This window comes from Pan paniscus, chromosome X, assembly GCF_029289425.2.
Source record: "Pan paniscus chromosome X, NHGRI_mPanPan1-v2.0_pri, whole genome shotgun sequence".
NCBI lineage: Eukaryota > Metazoa > Chordata > Mammalia > Primates > Hominidae > Pan > Pan paniscus.
In genome coordinates, this window is record NC_073272.2 from 45,412,843 (window position 1) to 45,431,196 (window position 18,354).

Sequence of the window (18,354 nt, forward strand, 5' to 3'; positions counted from 1 at the left end):
GTCTTGCTCTGTTGCCCAGACTGGAGTGCAGTGGCACGATCTCAGCTAACTGCAACCTCCACCTCCCAGGTTCAAGCAATTCTCTTGCCTCAACTTCCCAAGTAGCTGGGACTACAGACATGCACCACCACACCTAGCTAGTTTTTGTATTTTTAGCATAGACGGGGTTTCGTCATGTTGCCCAGGCTAGTCTTGAACTCCTGACCTCAAGTGGTCTGCTCGCCTCGGCCTCCCAAATTGCTAGGATTACAGGCATGAGCCACTGCACCCGGCCCAGATGCTTAACTTTTAGGGAGCAACACTGTTTGCTTTTATTCTAAGTATGTTATTAGCATCTTTTTTTCACTCCAATATAGCTGAGTAGGTGAAAGAGGATGGAGGCTGAGCAGCAGTCTTGTGAGAAAAGCTCAATGCCATTACTGCATCTTTGAACCAGTAATTCTTAGCCCTTGATTATGACCTTCACAGAGAAGGTCTGTGAAGACACTCACCACCTACCATCCTGCTATATTCAATTCCTCATGTATTTAGGTACAAGGGGTCTTTCCAAAGTCCCCCAGTCATTTTGTTATGCACTCACAGTTGAGAATCATAGCTTTAGATCCATCAATCGACCCAAGAGGGAAACTATCCAACCAGTTAATGCTATCTCAACTAAAATCTAGTAAAGAAGACAATTGACACTTTCAAAATGAGTATGCCAAAAATTTAAGTTGGCTCTCTGCAAAACAGCATAGGAGCATTCTGTTTGCTGAGTAAGTATAACAGGATTGCTAATTCAGAATTAAAATAAAAATTACAAGAATCCATTCATTTATTATTTTTTAGACATTATGATGGCTTAGGCACCACAGGAGGTACGGAGGATGAAAAGATGAATAGAAAACTGTCTCTGCTCTCAAGAATAGATGATAATAATACCAGTGTATTGAATGGGATGTAAATAAATCACTTTATTTTTTGTCTTCCACTGTTCATTTAAACCTGCTCAGTGAGGGAAGTTTCTCCATTTCTTGTATTTGAAAACCCTGGCAGGTCTATGACTCTATCATCAATTGCTCTTAAATAACAGACAATCCTATGACTTCCTTAAGCCACAAACCACAGTCTCAATTCAGTAATTTTGATGTCCAATACTGTGGAATGATCAAGTCTCTGAACTTGATTTAAAGCTCAGTCTTCTCCCCTCTTCCAGTTAAGACCAGCTTCAGGGGCAGCAGTACCATCTTGCAAGGGACATGTGGTAAGCTTTTCCTTTCCTTCTGTACTCCTTCCTTCCTTAGCTTGCCAACCGTGGATTCTGGGACTTTATGGGTTGAGTGTGGAAGGGAATGAGGGAAAGTGGTTTACTGAACACTCCTACTTGACTGTTGCTCTTATAAGGTAGTTTTATATGATCCAAGCCTGGCTGTTATGAGAACTAACTCTTTCTTGTGAGGACACTTTTGGGTGTTTTTTTCAAAGACTCTCCCTCTGGCTCTAACCTTGACTGCCACAAAACAGGCAGTGCCTCTCCTTTGGGTAGCCAATTTTAATCCCTGCTTAGCTTGTTTTCTGGCAGTTGCTGTGGCAGCCCCTAACTCTCTGGTCAAAACTATCTCAGCAAACTATTGCAAGGACAAAAAACCAAACACCGCATGTTCTCCCTCATAGGTGGGAATTGAACAATGAGACCACTTGGACACAGGAAGGGGAACATCACACACCGGGGACTGTTGTGGGGTGGGGGGAGGGGGGAGGGATAGCACTGGGAGATATACCTAACGCTAAATGACGAGTTAATGGGTGCAGCACACCAGCATGGCACATGTATACATATGTAACAAACCTGCACGTTGTGCACATGTACCCTAGAACTTAAAGCATAATAGATAAATAAATAAATAAATAAATATATATATATATATATATATACATACATATATACTACCTCGAGCAGAATCGAGGTCTTTGATTCTTCAGAGGTACGTGAAGCTCTCAAAGGGGTTTTCTTGATGCTTCTCTCACTAGACTTGGAATGAGAAGGCAGCCCCCCCATCCCTCCCTTTTGTGCTGTGTTGGACCCAGAGAATGGCAGCTCTCTCTCTAAAGAGATCTGTACAAATCTGCCCCTTTGAAAACCCTCTCTACTCCTTTTATATTCTCAAAACTGGTGAGGGGTTACAACAGAAAACAAAAACACATTTTTTATATCTTTCCTTTGAAGTTTTCTATTTTTGTCTATCTCAGGACTCACCTTGGTAGCTGATATTTAATGTAACTTGGCACCTCAGTCAAATCATGTAAATTAACACGACACAATTGCAATATCATGTGGTCAGCACAGAACAAGAGGTCAATGTATGTGACATTGGGAAAACAAGGAAAAGGGGCACCTCACTCAGCTGGAGAATGAGGGATCCAGGACATTTTTGGAGAAGGTGATTCCTTTTTTTTTTTTTTTTTTGAGACAGAGTCTCACTCTGTCACCCAGGCTGGAGTGTGATCTCGGTTCACTGCAATCCCCGCCTCCCAGGTTCAATCAATTTCCTGCCTCAGCCTCCCCAGTAGCTGGGACTACAGGCACGCACCACCATGCCCGCTAATTTTTGCATTTTTTATAGAGATGGGATTTCACCATGTTGCCTAGGCTGGTCTCCTGAGATCAAGCGATCTGCCTGCCTCAACCTCCCAAAGTGCTGGGATTACAGGTGTGAGCCACTGTGGCCAGCCCTTGACTCTTTCTTAGCAGATGCATTAGAGTTAGCAATGAGATCAACTTTTAGGGAGACTTTTTTGGAGAAGATGCTCAAGAAGGCACCCCATGCCATGTACATTTTTAGAGAGAATAAAAAAAATGGTTACAAAGAAAATCTTGGTGGGTTTCCCATTTAGTATCTGCTATGGATTGAATGTATCCCCCAAAGTTCATGTGTTGGAACTTTGATCCCCAGTGCAGTGGTGTTGGAAGGTGACATCTAATAATGAAAGATGTTTGGGTCATGAAGGCACCGCTTTCATAAATGGGTTAATACTATTATCATGGCAGTGGATTTGTTATCACAGGAGTGGATTCCTTAAAAAAGGATGAGTTTAGCCCTCTCTTGCACTCTCTCACCCATGTGATGCCTTCTGCCACACAGCAAAAAGGCCCTCACAAGATGCGAGTTCCTTGATCTTGGACTTCCCAGCCTCCACAATCATGAGTCAATAAATTTCTGTTCACTATAAATTACTCTGTCTGTGATATTTTGTTATAACAACACAAAATAGAGTAAGACAGTCCCTAAATTTTCCATAAACTCATACATGTTAATGCCACTGTAAAATCAGAAACCCTATACTATTATTAATTAATCTTGGGAGATTTCTTCAATTTCACTTATGCTAAGAATAAGCTTCATTTTTTAAACAAGAGTATAAGAATGGCCATTTATGGATTTAAAAGACATCCCGATGAAAACTGACGGTGGGAGTCGAGAGGTATGAGTGCTTTGAAATGATGATACCGTTTAAAAAATAGTCCAAATAGAATTTAATGGACTGTGAAACTGCAGTTTCAAATTAATGAGTGTACCTAGTAAAAAGCTTTGCACCAAGAAGCAATATGAAATGTCAACTGAAATATTATAATTAGCTTAATAGTTTAAGCATCTTGCTTATTAATATGTCATTTATTTTGGCAGGTATTTTTTGGGGTAGTGAAGGCAAGGAACTGCATCTTTTAGTATTCTTACCATATCTTTATAAATCATTTTCAACATGCTCACACATATGCCACCCATGATGGATCATGCAATCAAATGCATGCATCATCCAGGCTTCAACGAAATTTTGACTAAATGCTTTCAAGTCACAATTACATACTTAATACTGGATCTTGATTTGATGTGTCCAAAGCTTGAAAGTCATTACCCAAAAAGAAAGGACAGCAGATATGGTCAATCAACTTTTATTTTTAATTACCCAAGTGTGTACTGTCCTTTGTATGAAGATACAATGGAGGATACAAAAGGAAGAAGAGATAAAATTTCTACCATCAAAAAAGTTAAAATCAGCTGGAGACACACCGCACAAAACAGTAAGACTTAAGGCTATATACTGAGTAGCATTTGAGAAGTGTAAGACAACTTAGCACAGAGTAAACCCACACAACGGGACACCATCAGTAACTATGACAGGGAGTGAAGGAGGATAATTGGGGAAAACATCCAAGGAGGTGGGAAAAGCATTGGATTTGTGTTCTAGTCCCCCAGATACCAGTGGCTTATTGTGGCTCTTAGGTAATTAAGTTCCACCTCGGTGGGCTTCAGTTTGCTCAACTCTAAAACAGAAGGTGAGGACTAAATGGTCTTTACTGTCTTTCAGCTGTAACAATACAGTATTCTAAGGACGAATGCAAAGAACTTGGGAAGGTGAGGCTATTACAGGTAAGAGGAAGAACAAGCACAAACCCGCAGTGGTAGGAAAAAATTCATTGCTTGTGCATGGGCAAGGTGTGTTGTGGGGCAGCAAGAACCTTAAACAAGCCAATTTAACTATTCTAAAGATTCTGAGGGCAATAAACTTGGAAACTGGTGAAACAGAACGCTAAGCCAGGTAAGGGACACTAAGCAGGGGCCACAATGGAAAAAGAGATACCATGTATTTTACAGTCAGAGTTGGATTTATCTTCATGCTTCCCGCCTCACTCCACATTATTTGTCTTCATGGAACTTTACTGCAACTCTTTCCCCAAACCCATATCCCAAATACAGTAAGAAGAGAGTGTGATTACAGACACCCTCTCTCTTTAGACTCGCACAAGTAGCCCCCTTTTGTGGGCCAGGAAGCCAAGAGCCGTTGCTGAAAAGATGGTGGTCAATCCAATCAGCCTGAGCAGGCCTGGCACGGAGGGCAAATGTCTCTCCAAAAAGGTCGTGGTGATGGGCTGTGCAGGGACATCCTGGGTTCAGAAAACATTGGGTATTAGTACAGGGCTTGTGCACTTCATTCCAGAAATTCTGTACTTTCTCCAGCTCTCTGAACATGACCCATTCTTGCCAACCTCTAGACCAGTAAACACGATGTTCCCTCTGCTTATACTGTTTACCCTGTCTTCCTCACTGGACCCTTCACTTCCTCAGGGAGGCTTTCTTTCCTGATACCCCAGCCTAGGATGACATTCTCCTTTTGCATTTTTTCTCAGCATGTCTTCTTCACTGTTCTGTACTTTTTGGTTATCATCTGCATTCTCCACCAGATGTTGAGCTCCACAAAAATGCTGCTGTGCCTTTGCCACAGTGGCTGATACAGAACACGTGTGCCATAAATACTTGTTAGTAAATGAATCAATGGTCCCCACAGCCCACAATCCCATCCCTGGCAGAAGCACTAAGAGAATGACTGTGGAGTGGCAGGCCTATTCTCTTTGACTTCACACTTAAAAGGATAGAGCAATAATTCTGACCTTTGTGACTTTGTCCTCTAAAGTGCGTTTGCACTCTAACCTCTATGCATCCCTCCTTCCAGCCAGGAAAACTTCCTAGGATTTTATTACAAAAATGATGAGTATATTAAAAATAAAATTTTAATCTAAATATTCTCCATTTCATTCCATTTGTTTGTCCCTGGACAGGAGATGCTAACACACTTTCCTTTCTTTTCCTACCTCGTGTGGAGAATCACCAGGCTAGATATTTATTTGACAGGCATTTATTGAGTTATTATTTTTAGAAGTCTCCGAGAAATGTCTCCCTCCTCATCAAAAAATATTTTTTCCTAATAATCTGTAATGAATGTGACAGCTACAAATTTATCAAAGTTCATCTAAATCTCTCACCTCTACCCTAACCCATGATACTTATTTAAACATTCATGTTTAAATCACTTAGTTGAATCACTTAGGAAAAGGTATGTGAATATATACAAGTGTGCTCTTCTTGAAAATAATGGGTTTAGAGAAAAGATATCTAATTTCATGAAATAAAACATAGCCTACCACAGACTCTGGTTCTGACTGCCAGATTTCATCCTCTGGAATCTTCCCCATGGCATGCAGGATCTGAAATGAAAGAACACACTGGCAAATAGCAAAAGTGACACCATCTTTCTTCTAATCTGCTCCCTAAAGGACTAAGTAACTGTCTCTTGAGATATCCATCAAAAACACCAAGGTAAAGGCCAGAACACTCCATACAACCTTTAAGAGGCGCCAAAAGGTCTTTCTCCTGTGGTATAAGAGGTTCCAATCATTAGGCTTACCATAAATTTTAATAGTTATGAACACACCTCAAATAGGGATGACATCAGAGGAACTGTCAGAAAATCTTTCCTGTGAAATGAATTGAATTTTGAGTCCTAATAGAAGCATGTTTGGTTCTAGAATATCAGACCTAGGTTACCTTTCAAGTATAGTCAGGTTGATCGTTTGCCCCATGGGCTCTTTTTACTTCGGGTGACATGTTAGGTATTTTCATTATTACTTCGGGCTAAGGTGTTCACTTCACCTGAGACAATAGTTAAAATAGTATTTTATGGGTCTTAAGATGGGGGTTACTGGAGAGTTGGTCTCCAGGCTCTCAGATATCTTTGACCTACATGTCAGGACCATGAGTTGCCTCCTTCCCCATAATCTATGACCCCAGACCCTACCTCTCGGGCTGCTCTCTCCCCGGCCTCTACAGCCCCCTCCATGTAGCCGCTCCAGTGTGTGGCAGTCTCGGTGCCTGCAAAGTAAATCCTGTCCACTGGCTGGCGTAGAACCCTTGGAACAAAAGCAAAGAGGCAAAAGTGGTCAGTCTCAGAGAGTCAGAGAAAAGTTTTCCCATAAAGACCAATGCTGGTCAGCTTCCTCAGATTCTAAACAATCAAGAAGGACACTGGCAATTTTGGAATAATGTTTATGTGGTTCCTCCAGCTCTTACATGATCCTTGTCACAAACAAAATAGAATAAAAGCCAAAGTTCACTCCTGCACCAAGAGTTGCAGGTGAAGGAGCTGACATTAATGGACGTAAATTATGTATTTGCTTCATCAACATGAAGTGAGGGACTGTATAAGCCCAGTCACATGGCTCCCTTTATGGCTCACTGGCTCTGTGGCAAGGTGATACATGCCCCCAATTCCCCACTGGCTATTCCACTAGTGAACTTGGCAAATCACTTACTCTCACTGTGCTCTGGCTTCCTTGCCTCTTAAAGGGAATGGTCCACTGATTTCTAAGACCCTTTCAATCAGTAACATTTAACAAATCTGAGAGTCTGACTATGGCTCCATAACTCCTATTCCTTGAACACTTGCCTGTACTGGTGAGGTCGGTACTATTATTATCACCATTTTGCAGATAAGAATATGGAGGTAGACTGTGGTGGACATTGTGATGAACCACGCAGGCCCCCTTCAAGAATGAAAGACTTATTCCCAGCTGCTGGGAGTGCTGCCAGAAGAGGGCCTACTGATGTCAGCCCTCTTTGGAGATTGCCTCTGCTAAAAAATACTATGTTACCTACTAGGTCATGCCTCCTTCCAATAGCAGTTGCATCCAGTGACTGATCACCACGGGCTGTAAATACCTGATTCCCAAGCTCCAACTTGAGACCTCCCACTCTGAAGGGCCATTCTAGTTCTGGAACTTCCTCTGGGGTCAGCTGAGGCCTTCACTGGAACTGCACTGCAGCCCAAGTTCTCCCTATGCCCACTCCTGCTTCCTTCTCCCTTCCACAGCTGCCAATCCTAAGGGCATGCCTTAATATATATCCTGTCTGCTAATCGTTGTTTCAGGGTCTGCTTCCTGGAACCTAACCAGCAACAAAGACAAAGTAATTTGCTCTCGGTCACAGCTAGTAAGTGGCAGAGTTGGTATTTGAACACAGGCAATCTGACTCTGGAACCTACAGTCTTAACCACTTAGTTATACTTCCTCTCTCTACTGCATTATTTCTTCAATCTTTTAAAGAACTCTGTGATGTAGCTACTATTATCATTATCTCATTTTACACATGAGAAGACTGAGGCTTGGAGAAATGTTCAGTGATATGCCAAGAGCCACACTCCTAGAAAATAGCAAAGCCAGGATTTGAACCATGTCTAACAGATGTCAAAGTCTCTATTTCTATCTCATATTCTTTGCCTGGTGTATCATCACCCTATAATATTTAATAGTTAGTAGACTGCCCACATGCTATACAAGGGACTGAAATGTCATAGCACTTGGCCTGTAAGAGGGGCAGTTCATTGTTGCTCTGACAAAAATACCATAAGGAAAGCACCGTCAACATGCCATTATTCATCCTGTCTCAGGGTTCTCTTATATCTGATAAGCGATGTCAAGAACTAACATCCATGTTCCATCTTAGTCAACACTGTACACCACTGGGCCTTTTATTAGAAAACCAAATGAGCTGGCTTGCATTGGTGGGTTTTCTTTCACCTGCTCTGATTGTAGTCATCACAAAAAGGAGAAGAAAATACAAGGAGAGATATTGTATAGAATACAGATGGTCTCCAACGTATAATTGTTAACTTTATGATGGTGTTAAAGCAATACACATTCAGTAGAAACCATACTTCAAGTACCCATACAACCATTCTGTCTTTCACTTTCAATACCGTATTTAAAACTTCACATGAAATATTCAACCCTCTATTATAAAATACGCTTTCTGTTAGATGATTATGCCCAACTGTAGGCTAATATAAGTGTTCTGAGCACGTTTAAGGTAGCTAAGCTAAACTATGATATTCGGTACATTAGGTGTATTAAGCGCATTTTCCACTTATAATATTTTCAATTTATGGTGGGTTTATTGGGATATAACCCCATCATATTTTGAGGAACATCTGTATTAGTATATTGATGACAACACATGAAATATATAGAGAGCCTAAGGGTACTCAGGAAGGAACCCTTCCTACAAGAGAAGGTGGATTGACTTTCCCCGTGTTGATTAAACAATGCCGTTTTTCACTACATGTTTACTTTTTTTTTTCAATGGAGAAAACTAACCCCAGCTGGAGACCTCTAGGAGGCCTGGCTAGACCCTAAGAATGAAATATTAGAAGAAAGAACAAAGGCTTAGAGAACTAATCATACTATAAATCAGAATATGTGAAAACCAAGAATTAATTTTAAACAAAGAGATAGTTTCCCGCCACTTGTCATTTGGAAATTATGTTCCTTTAAGGGAAAAAAAGAGTCCAACAACCAGGTAAGAAAAATACCTGCCCCTTCTTTTGCAGGTGCGTGAACAGACAGTATATATTTACAAAAGATATAGGACATCATAAAGGGGAACTCCACATATATTTCTTGTGGCTTATGAGTTTTACTGCATAATCACGACAATCATTTTTTTCACCCTATCCAGAAGAAACATTTCTTAAGAAATGTATATTTAGTTCTTTACCAAGTTGTACTGGTAATTCTGTCTTCTCTTTTCCTTCAGAACATGTACTGTGAACTTTCAGGGCTCTGAATATAAAACTTATTGCAATATCTTAAATACCATGGCCCTGAAGGGTCAAGGGAAGTCTTCTGGGCAGGTAGTCTCTGTTCATGCTGGGAATTATGTTAAGCTATGCTGTGCCTTAGTTTCTACCCTACAAATTGAAGGTAGTTATAGGAAGCCTGACATATATCCCTGGGAAGGAATAAAGATAAAAGAAGGCATTACTGTATCACCACCAATGCCAGATACAATAGGATTTATCTTGCTTCTCTCACGTGGTCAGGATCAGGCCAGTTCAGGTTAGTGTCCTCTTTGTTCCCCAAACCAAAAGGTATTTATGAAATTGAGCATAAAACCCACCACTCTGTGGTCAGAAATCTAATCATATCACACTTCTGATTTAAAACAAAGCCAAAAACAAAAGTAATGCAGTGATAGCTGTTCTCTGTTGAAATATCAAGTTTTGTATTCCTGAATGTGTCATATAGGGCAAACTGTTCTTCCTCCCTCTTTGGTCTGATTCTCCATTCTGTCCTTAATATCACCCATAGCCCATCTGATATAATATTTTGATATTTGTCCCTGCCCAAATCTCATGTAGAATTGTAATTTCCAATGCTTGAGGTGGGGCCTGGTGGGAGGTGTTCGGATCATGGGGACGGATGCCTCATGGCTTGGTGCCTTCTTCATGATAGTGAGTTCTAGCAAGATCTGGTCACGTAAGAGTGTATGGCACCTCTCCCCACCACACTTGCTTGTTCCTGCTTTCGCCATGTGACTTGCCTGTTCTCACTTTGCCTTCTGCCGTGATTGTGAGCTCCCTGAGGCTTCACCAGAAACTGAGCAGATGCCAGCACCATGCTTGTATAGCCTGCAGAACTATGAGCCAATTAAACCTTTTTTCTTTATAAGTTCCCCAGACTCAGGTATTTATTTTAAGCAATGCAAGAATGGCCTAATACACCATCCATGCAAAGTTCTTCCCCAGACTTTCCAGAAACCTGTGGGATCCTAGCGTTTTCCTCATACCATTCCATCTGCATAGACTGCATCCCCAACAGCCTTTCTCTGCCTCCTACAACCCTCAGGTGGTAAGTGCATTATGAAGCCTTCCCAGATTTCTCTAAGTAAAGCTAGCCTGTGCCTCTGTGTGTTCCAGTGGTATCTCTATGCCCCTGTATTAGAGCATTTACCTCAGTGGTAACATTCTGAGTGGTGATACAGTAGTGCCCTCCTTTATCCTTATTCTCTCCCAGGGACATATGTCAGTACTTTAGAGTCAATTTTTGATATCATGTCCTCTCCCCATCCCCACCCTAGCCCTCAACACTGTCAGCTCCTTCTCAGCAGGGAGGCTGTCCTTGGTATTGAAGTTCTCAGCACAGTGCTTCGCAAATGGTTGGCACTTAGCCAATAAATGCAGAATGAAACAAATACCATTGACATATTCTACACTCAGTGATACGATTTGGCTCTGTGTCCCCACTCAAATCTCATATTGTAGTTCCCATAATTCTCATGTGTTGTGGGAGGGACCCAGTGGGAGATGAGTGAATTATGGGCGGGGGTCTTTCCTGTGCTGTTCTGGTGATAATCAATGGATCTCACAAGATCTGATGGTTTTAAAAATGGGAGTTTCTTTGCACAAGCTCTCTCTTTGCCTGCTGCCATCGACGTAAGATGTGACTTGCTCCTCCTTGCCTTTTGCCATGATTGTGAAGCCTCCCCAGCCATGTGGAACTGTAAGTCCAATAAACCTCTTACTTTTGTAAATTGCCCAGTCTCAGGTATGTCTTTATCAGCAGTGTGAAAACAGACTAACACAGTCAGCATATCTAAAAATTAACTTAATGACCCAGCAGCTTATCAGGTGCTGCCCCTTGGCCCCAGAATGTTCTCTTGGATAATATTTTGCCATCTTTAAGCAGGTAAAGAAAGTGCTAACCAAAGTTATTACGTATCTTCTGATAAGCAGGTTTTACTCCTTATTCGACCAGTTTTCATGGACAGATTGATTAGCCATTTCCACTTACCCCCTCTGTTTGCTGCATACTTTCAACAGTCTTTGACTCACTAGTCTACATTTCTCATTCTGTTTAGATTAAGCTTTTGGCATTAAATTATTGCTTGGTTTAGTAATAGTATAATAGTCATAAAAATCACTGCTATATCATTAGTTCATTTATTGTCATCAAATAAATTAACTAAACAACAACACACTTGGATGTATAATGCTGTGAATGCTAAAAGCCATTGAACTGTGCACCGTTTTGAATAGGTGAATTGTATGGTATGTGAATTACGTCTCAATAAGGATGTTAAAAAATAACTCATACTTCCCAGCATCTAAGGATTAGGATCAAAAAATAAAAAAAAACTCATACTTTCTTGAACATACTGATTATTGCTCACTTTTCATCATTTTGTGCTTTCCCATCCACTTGCTGAGAAAGTGAGGTTCAGAAAGGAGAAGTGACCTGTTTGGCATGACAAAGTTTGTTATTGGTAGAATCAGAGCTGGGACCCAAGTCTCTTCATGCCCAGTCTAGAACTCATTTTGTTTTTATAATTTTGTCCCCGTGTTGGCAGTTGTACAGTGGCATTTGAGGAAGTTTTACTGAGTCCTAAGTCAGTATAAGGACACTTCTTCTGACACCGTGGGTGAACCCTTGGACTACCGACACCGTGGGTGAACCCTTGGACTACCTAAAATGCTACTATTTTTTGATTTTTAATTTTTATGGGTGCAGAGTAGGTGTATATATCTATGGGTACATGATGTGTTTTGATACAAGCATGCAATGCATAATAATCACATCATGAAGAATGGGGTAAAATGCTATTCTTATGCTGAAACCTTCTATGGTTATATTGATTGGAATTGCTCTTCCAGAGAAAAGCAGCACCATGATGTATGTATAATTATAATGATTTCATTCATAAGATACACGATTTCATTCATAAGATACAAAGGAAATTGTTTTTTGTTTTTTTTTTTTTGTATTTATAAGAAACAAGGGAGAAGAGCTACCTGAACCTATTTAGGTTTTGGATTCAGGTGCAGGGGATTTCAGTAACAGCTTAGCATGCTTTCACTCTACCTTCCATATTGAGTCAGGATCCCAGGGGGGAAGTAAGTTGTGTAGCAGCCCCCAGAGTACTGCTCCTCACACCAGTTCTTTTCTTCATAATGCACTGGCTGCAAGATAGAGCAACAAAAACTTGAAGGAGACTCAGAGAAAGCTATTTAGCCTAGAATAAATCGAACAGTTTAGTAGGCTTTGTATTGTCAAACCAATGTATTTCGGAAATAGAGTTGCATTATCCTGATGTTTTTAAAGATATGTCTTTGGGCAGGTAAATGTCCTTGGTAATAAGCTTCTAAGAAATTCAGATCTTAGAATGTTTTTTTCATTTGGTTTCTTTGTCTCTTAAGTACTGTTCATAAATTGCGATAGTCTAATTCCATTTTTACCTTGGTTTTACCTATTAAAAAGTTTTAGTGCCTGATGGTTTCAAAAAAAGTTTTTAAAAGGATTTATGTTTACTGGAGTGGCTGGATAGGAAAAAAAGGCAGAAAAATATGTCTGTTGAAGAAAAAGGATTATCAGGTTCATGTTTTGGTGGAGGTGAGCTTTCTTGAGGGAGGCTGAACAAACATGTTTTTGTGGCAGGCAAGCACTTCCGTTGATGGTGGTATTTGTAAACAACTATTGGGGAAAATATGTTTTTTGCCACGAACAGGCAAAACTGGCAGAGATTTTGTAAAGCTCAAATGCTTTTTTAAAGTAACCAAACAGAAGCTTTATCATTAAGCATTACTTCAAAAAGATAAAATCAACGTAGCAAGTTTTAAGAAAACAATGTTTGTTTTAAAGGGAGATTTTGAAAAACATTTTGTTTAAAAGAATTGCAATCACACAGCTGACTTTGGACAGTCATTTGTAAGGCATCCTATTTACAAAGTATGATTATGAGGTTCTGCCTGATGGGTTAAGTGGCTCCAGGTCTTCTGTGGTATCACCACGCTACACGCCCCAGCACCTGACGGCTACATCCACCTCCTAAGCAAGCTTCTCTGGCTGTCTCCAGCCAATCAGAAGAAAAGTTGGACTTTATCTTTCAATGTATCTTGTTCCCAGGAATTTCTTCCTTCCACAAAATAGACACCAAAGCAAAAATAAAACAAGTGGCCTTCTCTATGCCGAGAGCAAACAAGGACAGGACCAACTTATTTTTATCATCAGGAATTAATCATGCACACCCTTCTTAGGAAAAGAGACTTTCTCAAATGAAAAATGATCAGCCTTTTTCAAAATATGAGGACAAATGCTTTCCCCTTCAACTGAAGTTCCCCAAACAACCATCTCACGAGTTGTTGCAGGAACTTCAATTAACAAACTGCTTTAGCCTGGGAGTGCCTCAGAATGTAACTTCACAAAGCTTGAATATCTACCAGGGTGAAATATCTTGAATGGCTTTTTTTTTTTAAATCAACTCCACACTCTTTATTCTCCAGACCTCTAGCATTGAATGGCATTTTTTTTTATATACTTTAAGTTTTAGGGTACATGTGCACAATGTGCAGGATTGTTACATATGTATACATGTGCCATGTTGGTGTGCTGCACCCAGTAACTCGTCATTTAACATTAGGTATATCTCCAAATGCTATCCCTCCCCCCTCCCCCCACCCCACAACAGGCCCCAGTGTGTGATGTTCCCCTTCCTGTGTCCATGTGTTCTCATTGTTCAATTCCCACCTATGAGTGAGAACATGCAGTGTTTGGTTTTTTGTCCCTGCGATAGTTTGCTGAGAATGATGGTTTCCAGCTTCATCCATGTCCCTACAAAGGACATGAACTCATCATTTTTTATGGCTGCATAGTATTCCATGGTGTATATGTGCCACATTTTCTTAATCCAGTCTATCATTGTTGGACATTTGGGTTGGTTCCAAGTCTTTGCTATTGTGAATAGTGCCGCAATAAACATACGTGTGCATATGTCTTTTACACTGTTGGTGGGACTGTAAACTAGTTCAACCACTGTGGAAGTCAGTGTGGCGATTCCTCAGGGATCTAGAACTAGAAATATCACTTGACCCAGCAATCCCATTACTGGGTATATACCCAAAGGATTATAAATCATGCTGAATGGCATTTTTAAACAGAAAAACTAATAATTTTTAACAGATGTTAAGTTCTGTTTTTAGTGAATATATACTGTATTTTTTGTCTTGATACTTTACTCAATATCCTTGAGCCTGGAGGCTATGCCTACATTTAAACTTGCTAATTGGTATATGAAAGCAAAAAAAAAAAAAGCAAAGCATATTCCTCATTAATATTGTTTCTCTAATTGTTCTAGTTTATTTGCTGAGAAAGAATTCCAAGAAACATCAAGAGCATGTGTTTCACCTGTATCAAGTACAGAAGATCTGCAATGGTGGGGTGAGGAGGGAGGGAGGGAATTTTGCTTTAAAATAGTGAACAAAAATGACAAATTTGAAAGACACAACAACTTAACCAGGAGGAAGCAAGTCACTCCAAAGCTGAGCAAAGTAAGTGTTAGAGTAATAGGACTAAGTCATGTAGCTGCTCAACTAGATTATGGTATATACTACAGAGACTTGGATTTAAGAGGCTTAACAAGTTAAACATTCTCAGCCTCCTCATTAGACTTTTCTCACGCATTAACTGCTCATTTGTACATTGGTCTCCATTGTCTTCAAATGCTTCACAGATAATTGGATTTAATAATCACTTTCAAAAGGTGACATAGTCTATGTCAAAACATTAAAAACTTAGCAGTCTGATGAATGTCATGAGAACACCAATTCATCATTTTAAATATTGATGAGGGAGGTGATTATGGGTACTTGTTATGAGCACTTTGGGCCCTCTGACTGTCACCAAATGCCCCCTACCCTGCCCCTATCCCACTTTTAACCACCTTAGAGTTCTACTTGATTCATTTGAAGATCACAGTTTTCTCAGGCTACTTCCAAAGGTGTCTAGAAAACTCAACTGGCATACAGACAGACAGCCTGTCTTCCTTACATCTCTCATGTTCAAGGGTAAAACAAGGCAGAAAAGAGGCCATGCAGGAGTGGGGGCAGGTAATCTTATTTTTTAACTGTGAGACAGTGGGGGATGGGGTAGGTATAGGTTTATGTATCTGAGTGAGACTCTGCCCTTCTTACAAGATCACCAGAGAGGGGAAAAAGCCCTTTTCATCCCCATCCTGGCTACCAGGATCTAGGATCTTCCTATGGGTAGTAGAAGCTCCCCTCTTTTACCCCCCTAACAGAACTGGAAGCAGAGTGACCCAATGCCCTCTCCCAGGAAGAAACTCTGAATTCAGGGACAATGTAGTACCACCTAAACCACAGCATACTGCAAGTTCCCTGACCTGCCACCAGCACAGCCAGGGCCCACACTCTCTGGAACCACTTGTAAACTGACCAGTCCTGTGTAGATGCCTCTGCAAATATATTGGGAAAAACATGACCTTCAGGACCCAACTTGCATCAACCTATCCCTGCTAGTCACTTGGGGACAAAGAAAGGCCTCTCACCCTTAGTATAGGGTTGGGAAGCAGCCTTACCTCCAGAGCTTCTGGGGAACCCAGAACCTTGGCATAGAGTTCACAAAGTTTCTTCAACCTGTGAATGAAAAGAGACAAAAGAGAAAATAAAGGAAAGAAGGGAAGGAAAGAAAAAGTGGGAAAGAGGCATTTATCCCCTCATAAAAAAGATTCCAAGAGCCATTGATTCCACTCCAGCATTTCATTTTAATTTTTTAAAACAAGGCATTTTGTTCCATTTCAGATGTCTTAAATCTTTGAGGTCACAAATATTAATCACACAGGATTGCTGTTAAGTCTTTAAGAAAGTAAAGTGACATGTTGCCTGAATCATGGTATTATTTTATTATTTTAAATCCAGGAGCCCTTTTGTTTATGAACAAAATGTTTCTGAAACACATGTTTATGAAAATGCCTAAGTTCTTCTCCCTCCCTCTCTTCTTTCTCTCTCTTTCTGTCTTTTTCTTTGTTTTTATACAAATGATGTAACTTGCCACAAGCAGAGGAATGGATAGAAAGAGCAAAGAAATAACTACAGAAGTAGAACCAAATATATAAGGAAATTTAGAATTCATAAAGGTGGACATTTTAAACCCACAGGGAAAAGACAGTTTTCAATAAAATGGCACTGGGACAAATAGCTGCTCGTGAAAGAAATAAAGTAGGATGCTTACATTATTTTCTTACACCAAAATATGTTTCAGAAGGATCAAAGATTTACATATAATAGGTCAGACCATAAAACGAATGGAAGAATGGGTGATTTCTAAAAAATTACCTTGGAATGAGAAAGTCTTTTCTATGTATGATAGATACTCAGAAACCATGGTTTTAAAATGGATAAATTTGATTACATAAAAAGATAAAATTTTATTATAGTATAAAATGAATAAGCCATAAACAGGATCAAAAGGCAAAGTGGGAAAAGATTTGTTCCAGACATTGGAAACCCAGCAGTGAGCCAATCAGACAAAACATCCTACCTTCATGATCTTATATTCTAGTGGGGACATTTTTAGGGAAGAGGCCCAGGCAGACCGCTACAGCCCTGGCTATGTGCAGAGGTAACATTGGTCATTGAGGAGAACCCTGATGGAATCGGAAAGCATGCATCATAATATAATTCAGGAGCTCTTTCCTGGTAAATAGGTTATTAGCAGTGGTGTGGGAATAAATAATTGGCACTGGTGAACACTAATTGCAAGAAGAAATTGCCACCTCCAGAGGAATTAGTCCCACTGTACCTATAATCTGTAATTGTTATGCATCATTCATGTAGTATGTGTACAGCAGACTTCCCCACAACACAGTAATTTTTCTCCCTGGTTTATCTCCTTCACAAGCAAATTTTCAGCCCCTGGGTTATATCCATTTTCATATTCTCCGTAGCCCCTAGCATGGTGTCTTATGTACAATAAACTCAATAAATATTAATTTGAATACTTTGGTTCTTAAGTTATCAGCACTATGTCTTTTACAACAAGACCCTTATAATTAACATAGCAAACACGTAGCATTGGCAATACACATATAATTAGGCAGTCCATAAGTTAAAAAGTTAAGTAAAAATGAAAGGCAGGCAAGTAGGTAGAAAAGAAGGAAAGAAAGAGAAAAGGGAGGGAGGGATGGAGTGGGGGGAAAGGAAGGAAGAAACGAAAGAAGCAGCATTTCTTTTGTTACCTTTCCTCTTTGGTAAGACGTGCCAGTTTTCTGGCTTTGTGGGCCAGGATAAATCTAAAGAATATAAACAAGAAAAAGGGGAGAAATTAATGGTTGGTTTCATCCTAGCCTCATTTTTGTAGCTACACATGTGCCCAGTTTACACAGTTAAGTCAACCAAAAGAAACAAACTATACACTAGCTTTTCTTACGTTCAAAGTTTTATGATTTACATATCAAATTTCTGACACTGAAGAGCACTTTCTAACTTCAAGGAGTCAAGCGACTAAAAGTAGATGACTGGCCATAATTTTTGCCTTGGATAACACTATGGCTGACCCACTTCCCCTCACCCAGCTGGTGGTCAATAAGAATAACCCTTGGGCCTCAGATGCCCACTTAAGGCTATGTCTGAGCTCTTCCAATTTCATCCAGTCCTTGCTCTTTGGTTTTGTCTCCACCATGGTGTCTCCCTAGCACCCAAACTTCTAGATTCCATCTCCATTTCTAGCCCCATGATTGCTTTCAACTAACAATTAGCTTTGATCTCCCTGTTCTGACTGTTGGCTCTCTCTGAGATAAACTCATACATGTCCTGAGGCCCATCTTAATTTTGGATACTCCAGGTCACCACCTCTGTGGGCCAGGATATCCTGGTCTTCCCTTCCCATGTGCTGGTCGTCCCTGGAAAGCTGAAGAC

At 40.3% G+C, this 18,354-nt stretch overlaps 1 protein-coding gene across 1 annotated transcript in view; it reads right to left on the bottom strand.

Moving 5' to 3' along the window:
- Nucleotides 1-3,915: 3,915 nt before the first annotated feature.
- MAOB (monoamine oxidase B) overlaps nucleotides 3,916-18,354 on the bottom strand; it is a 115,852-nt gene continuing 101,413 nt past the window's right edge. Inside the window, exons 10-15 of the mRNA XM_003808374.4 lie at nucleotides 17,676-17,729; nucleotides 16,017-16,074; nucleotides 12,509-12,606; nucleotides 6,613-6,724; nucleotides 5,960-6,022; nucleotides 3,916-4,924 (exon numbers count right to left, since the gene is read on the bottom strand). Coding sequence (XP_003808422.2) covers nucleotides 4,772-4,924; nucleotides 5,960-6,022; nucleotides 6,613-6,724; nucleotides 12,509-12,606; nucleotides 16,017-16,074; nucleotides 17,676-17,729 — 538 coding nt within the window. The 3' untranslated portion in view covers nucleotides 3,916-4,771. The remainder of the gene's footprint in view (nucleotides 4,925-5,959; nucleotides 6,023-6,612; nucleotides 6,725-12,508; nucleotides 12,607-16,016; nucleotides 16,075-17,675; nucleotides 17,730-18,354) is intronic.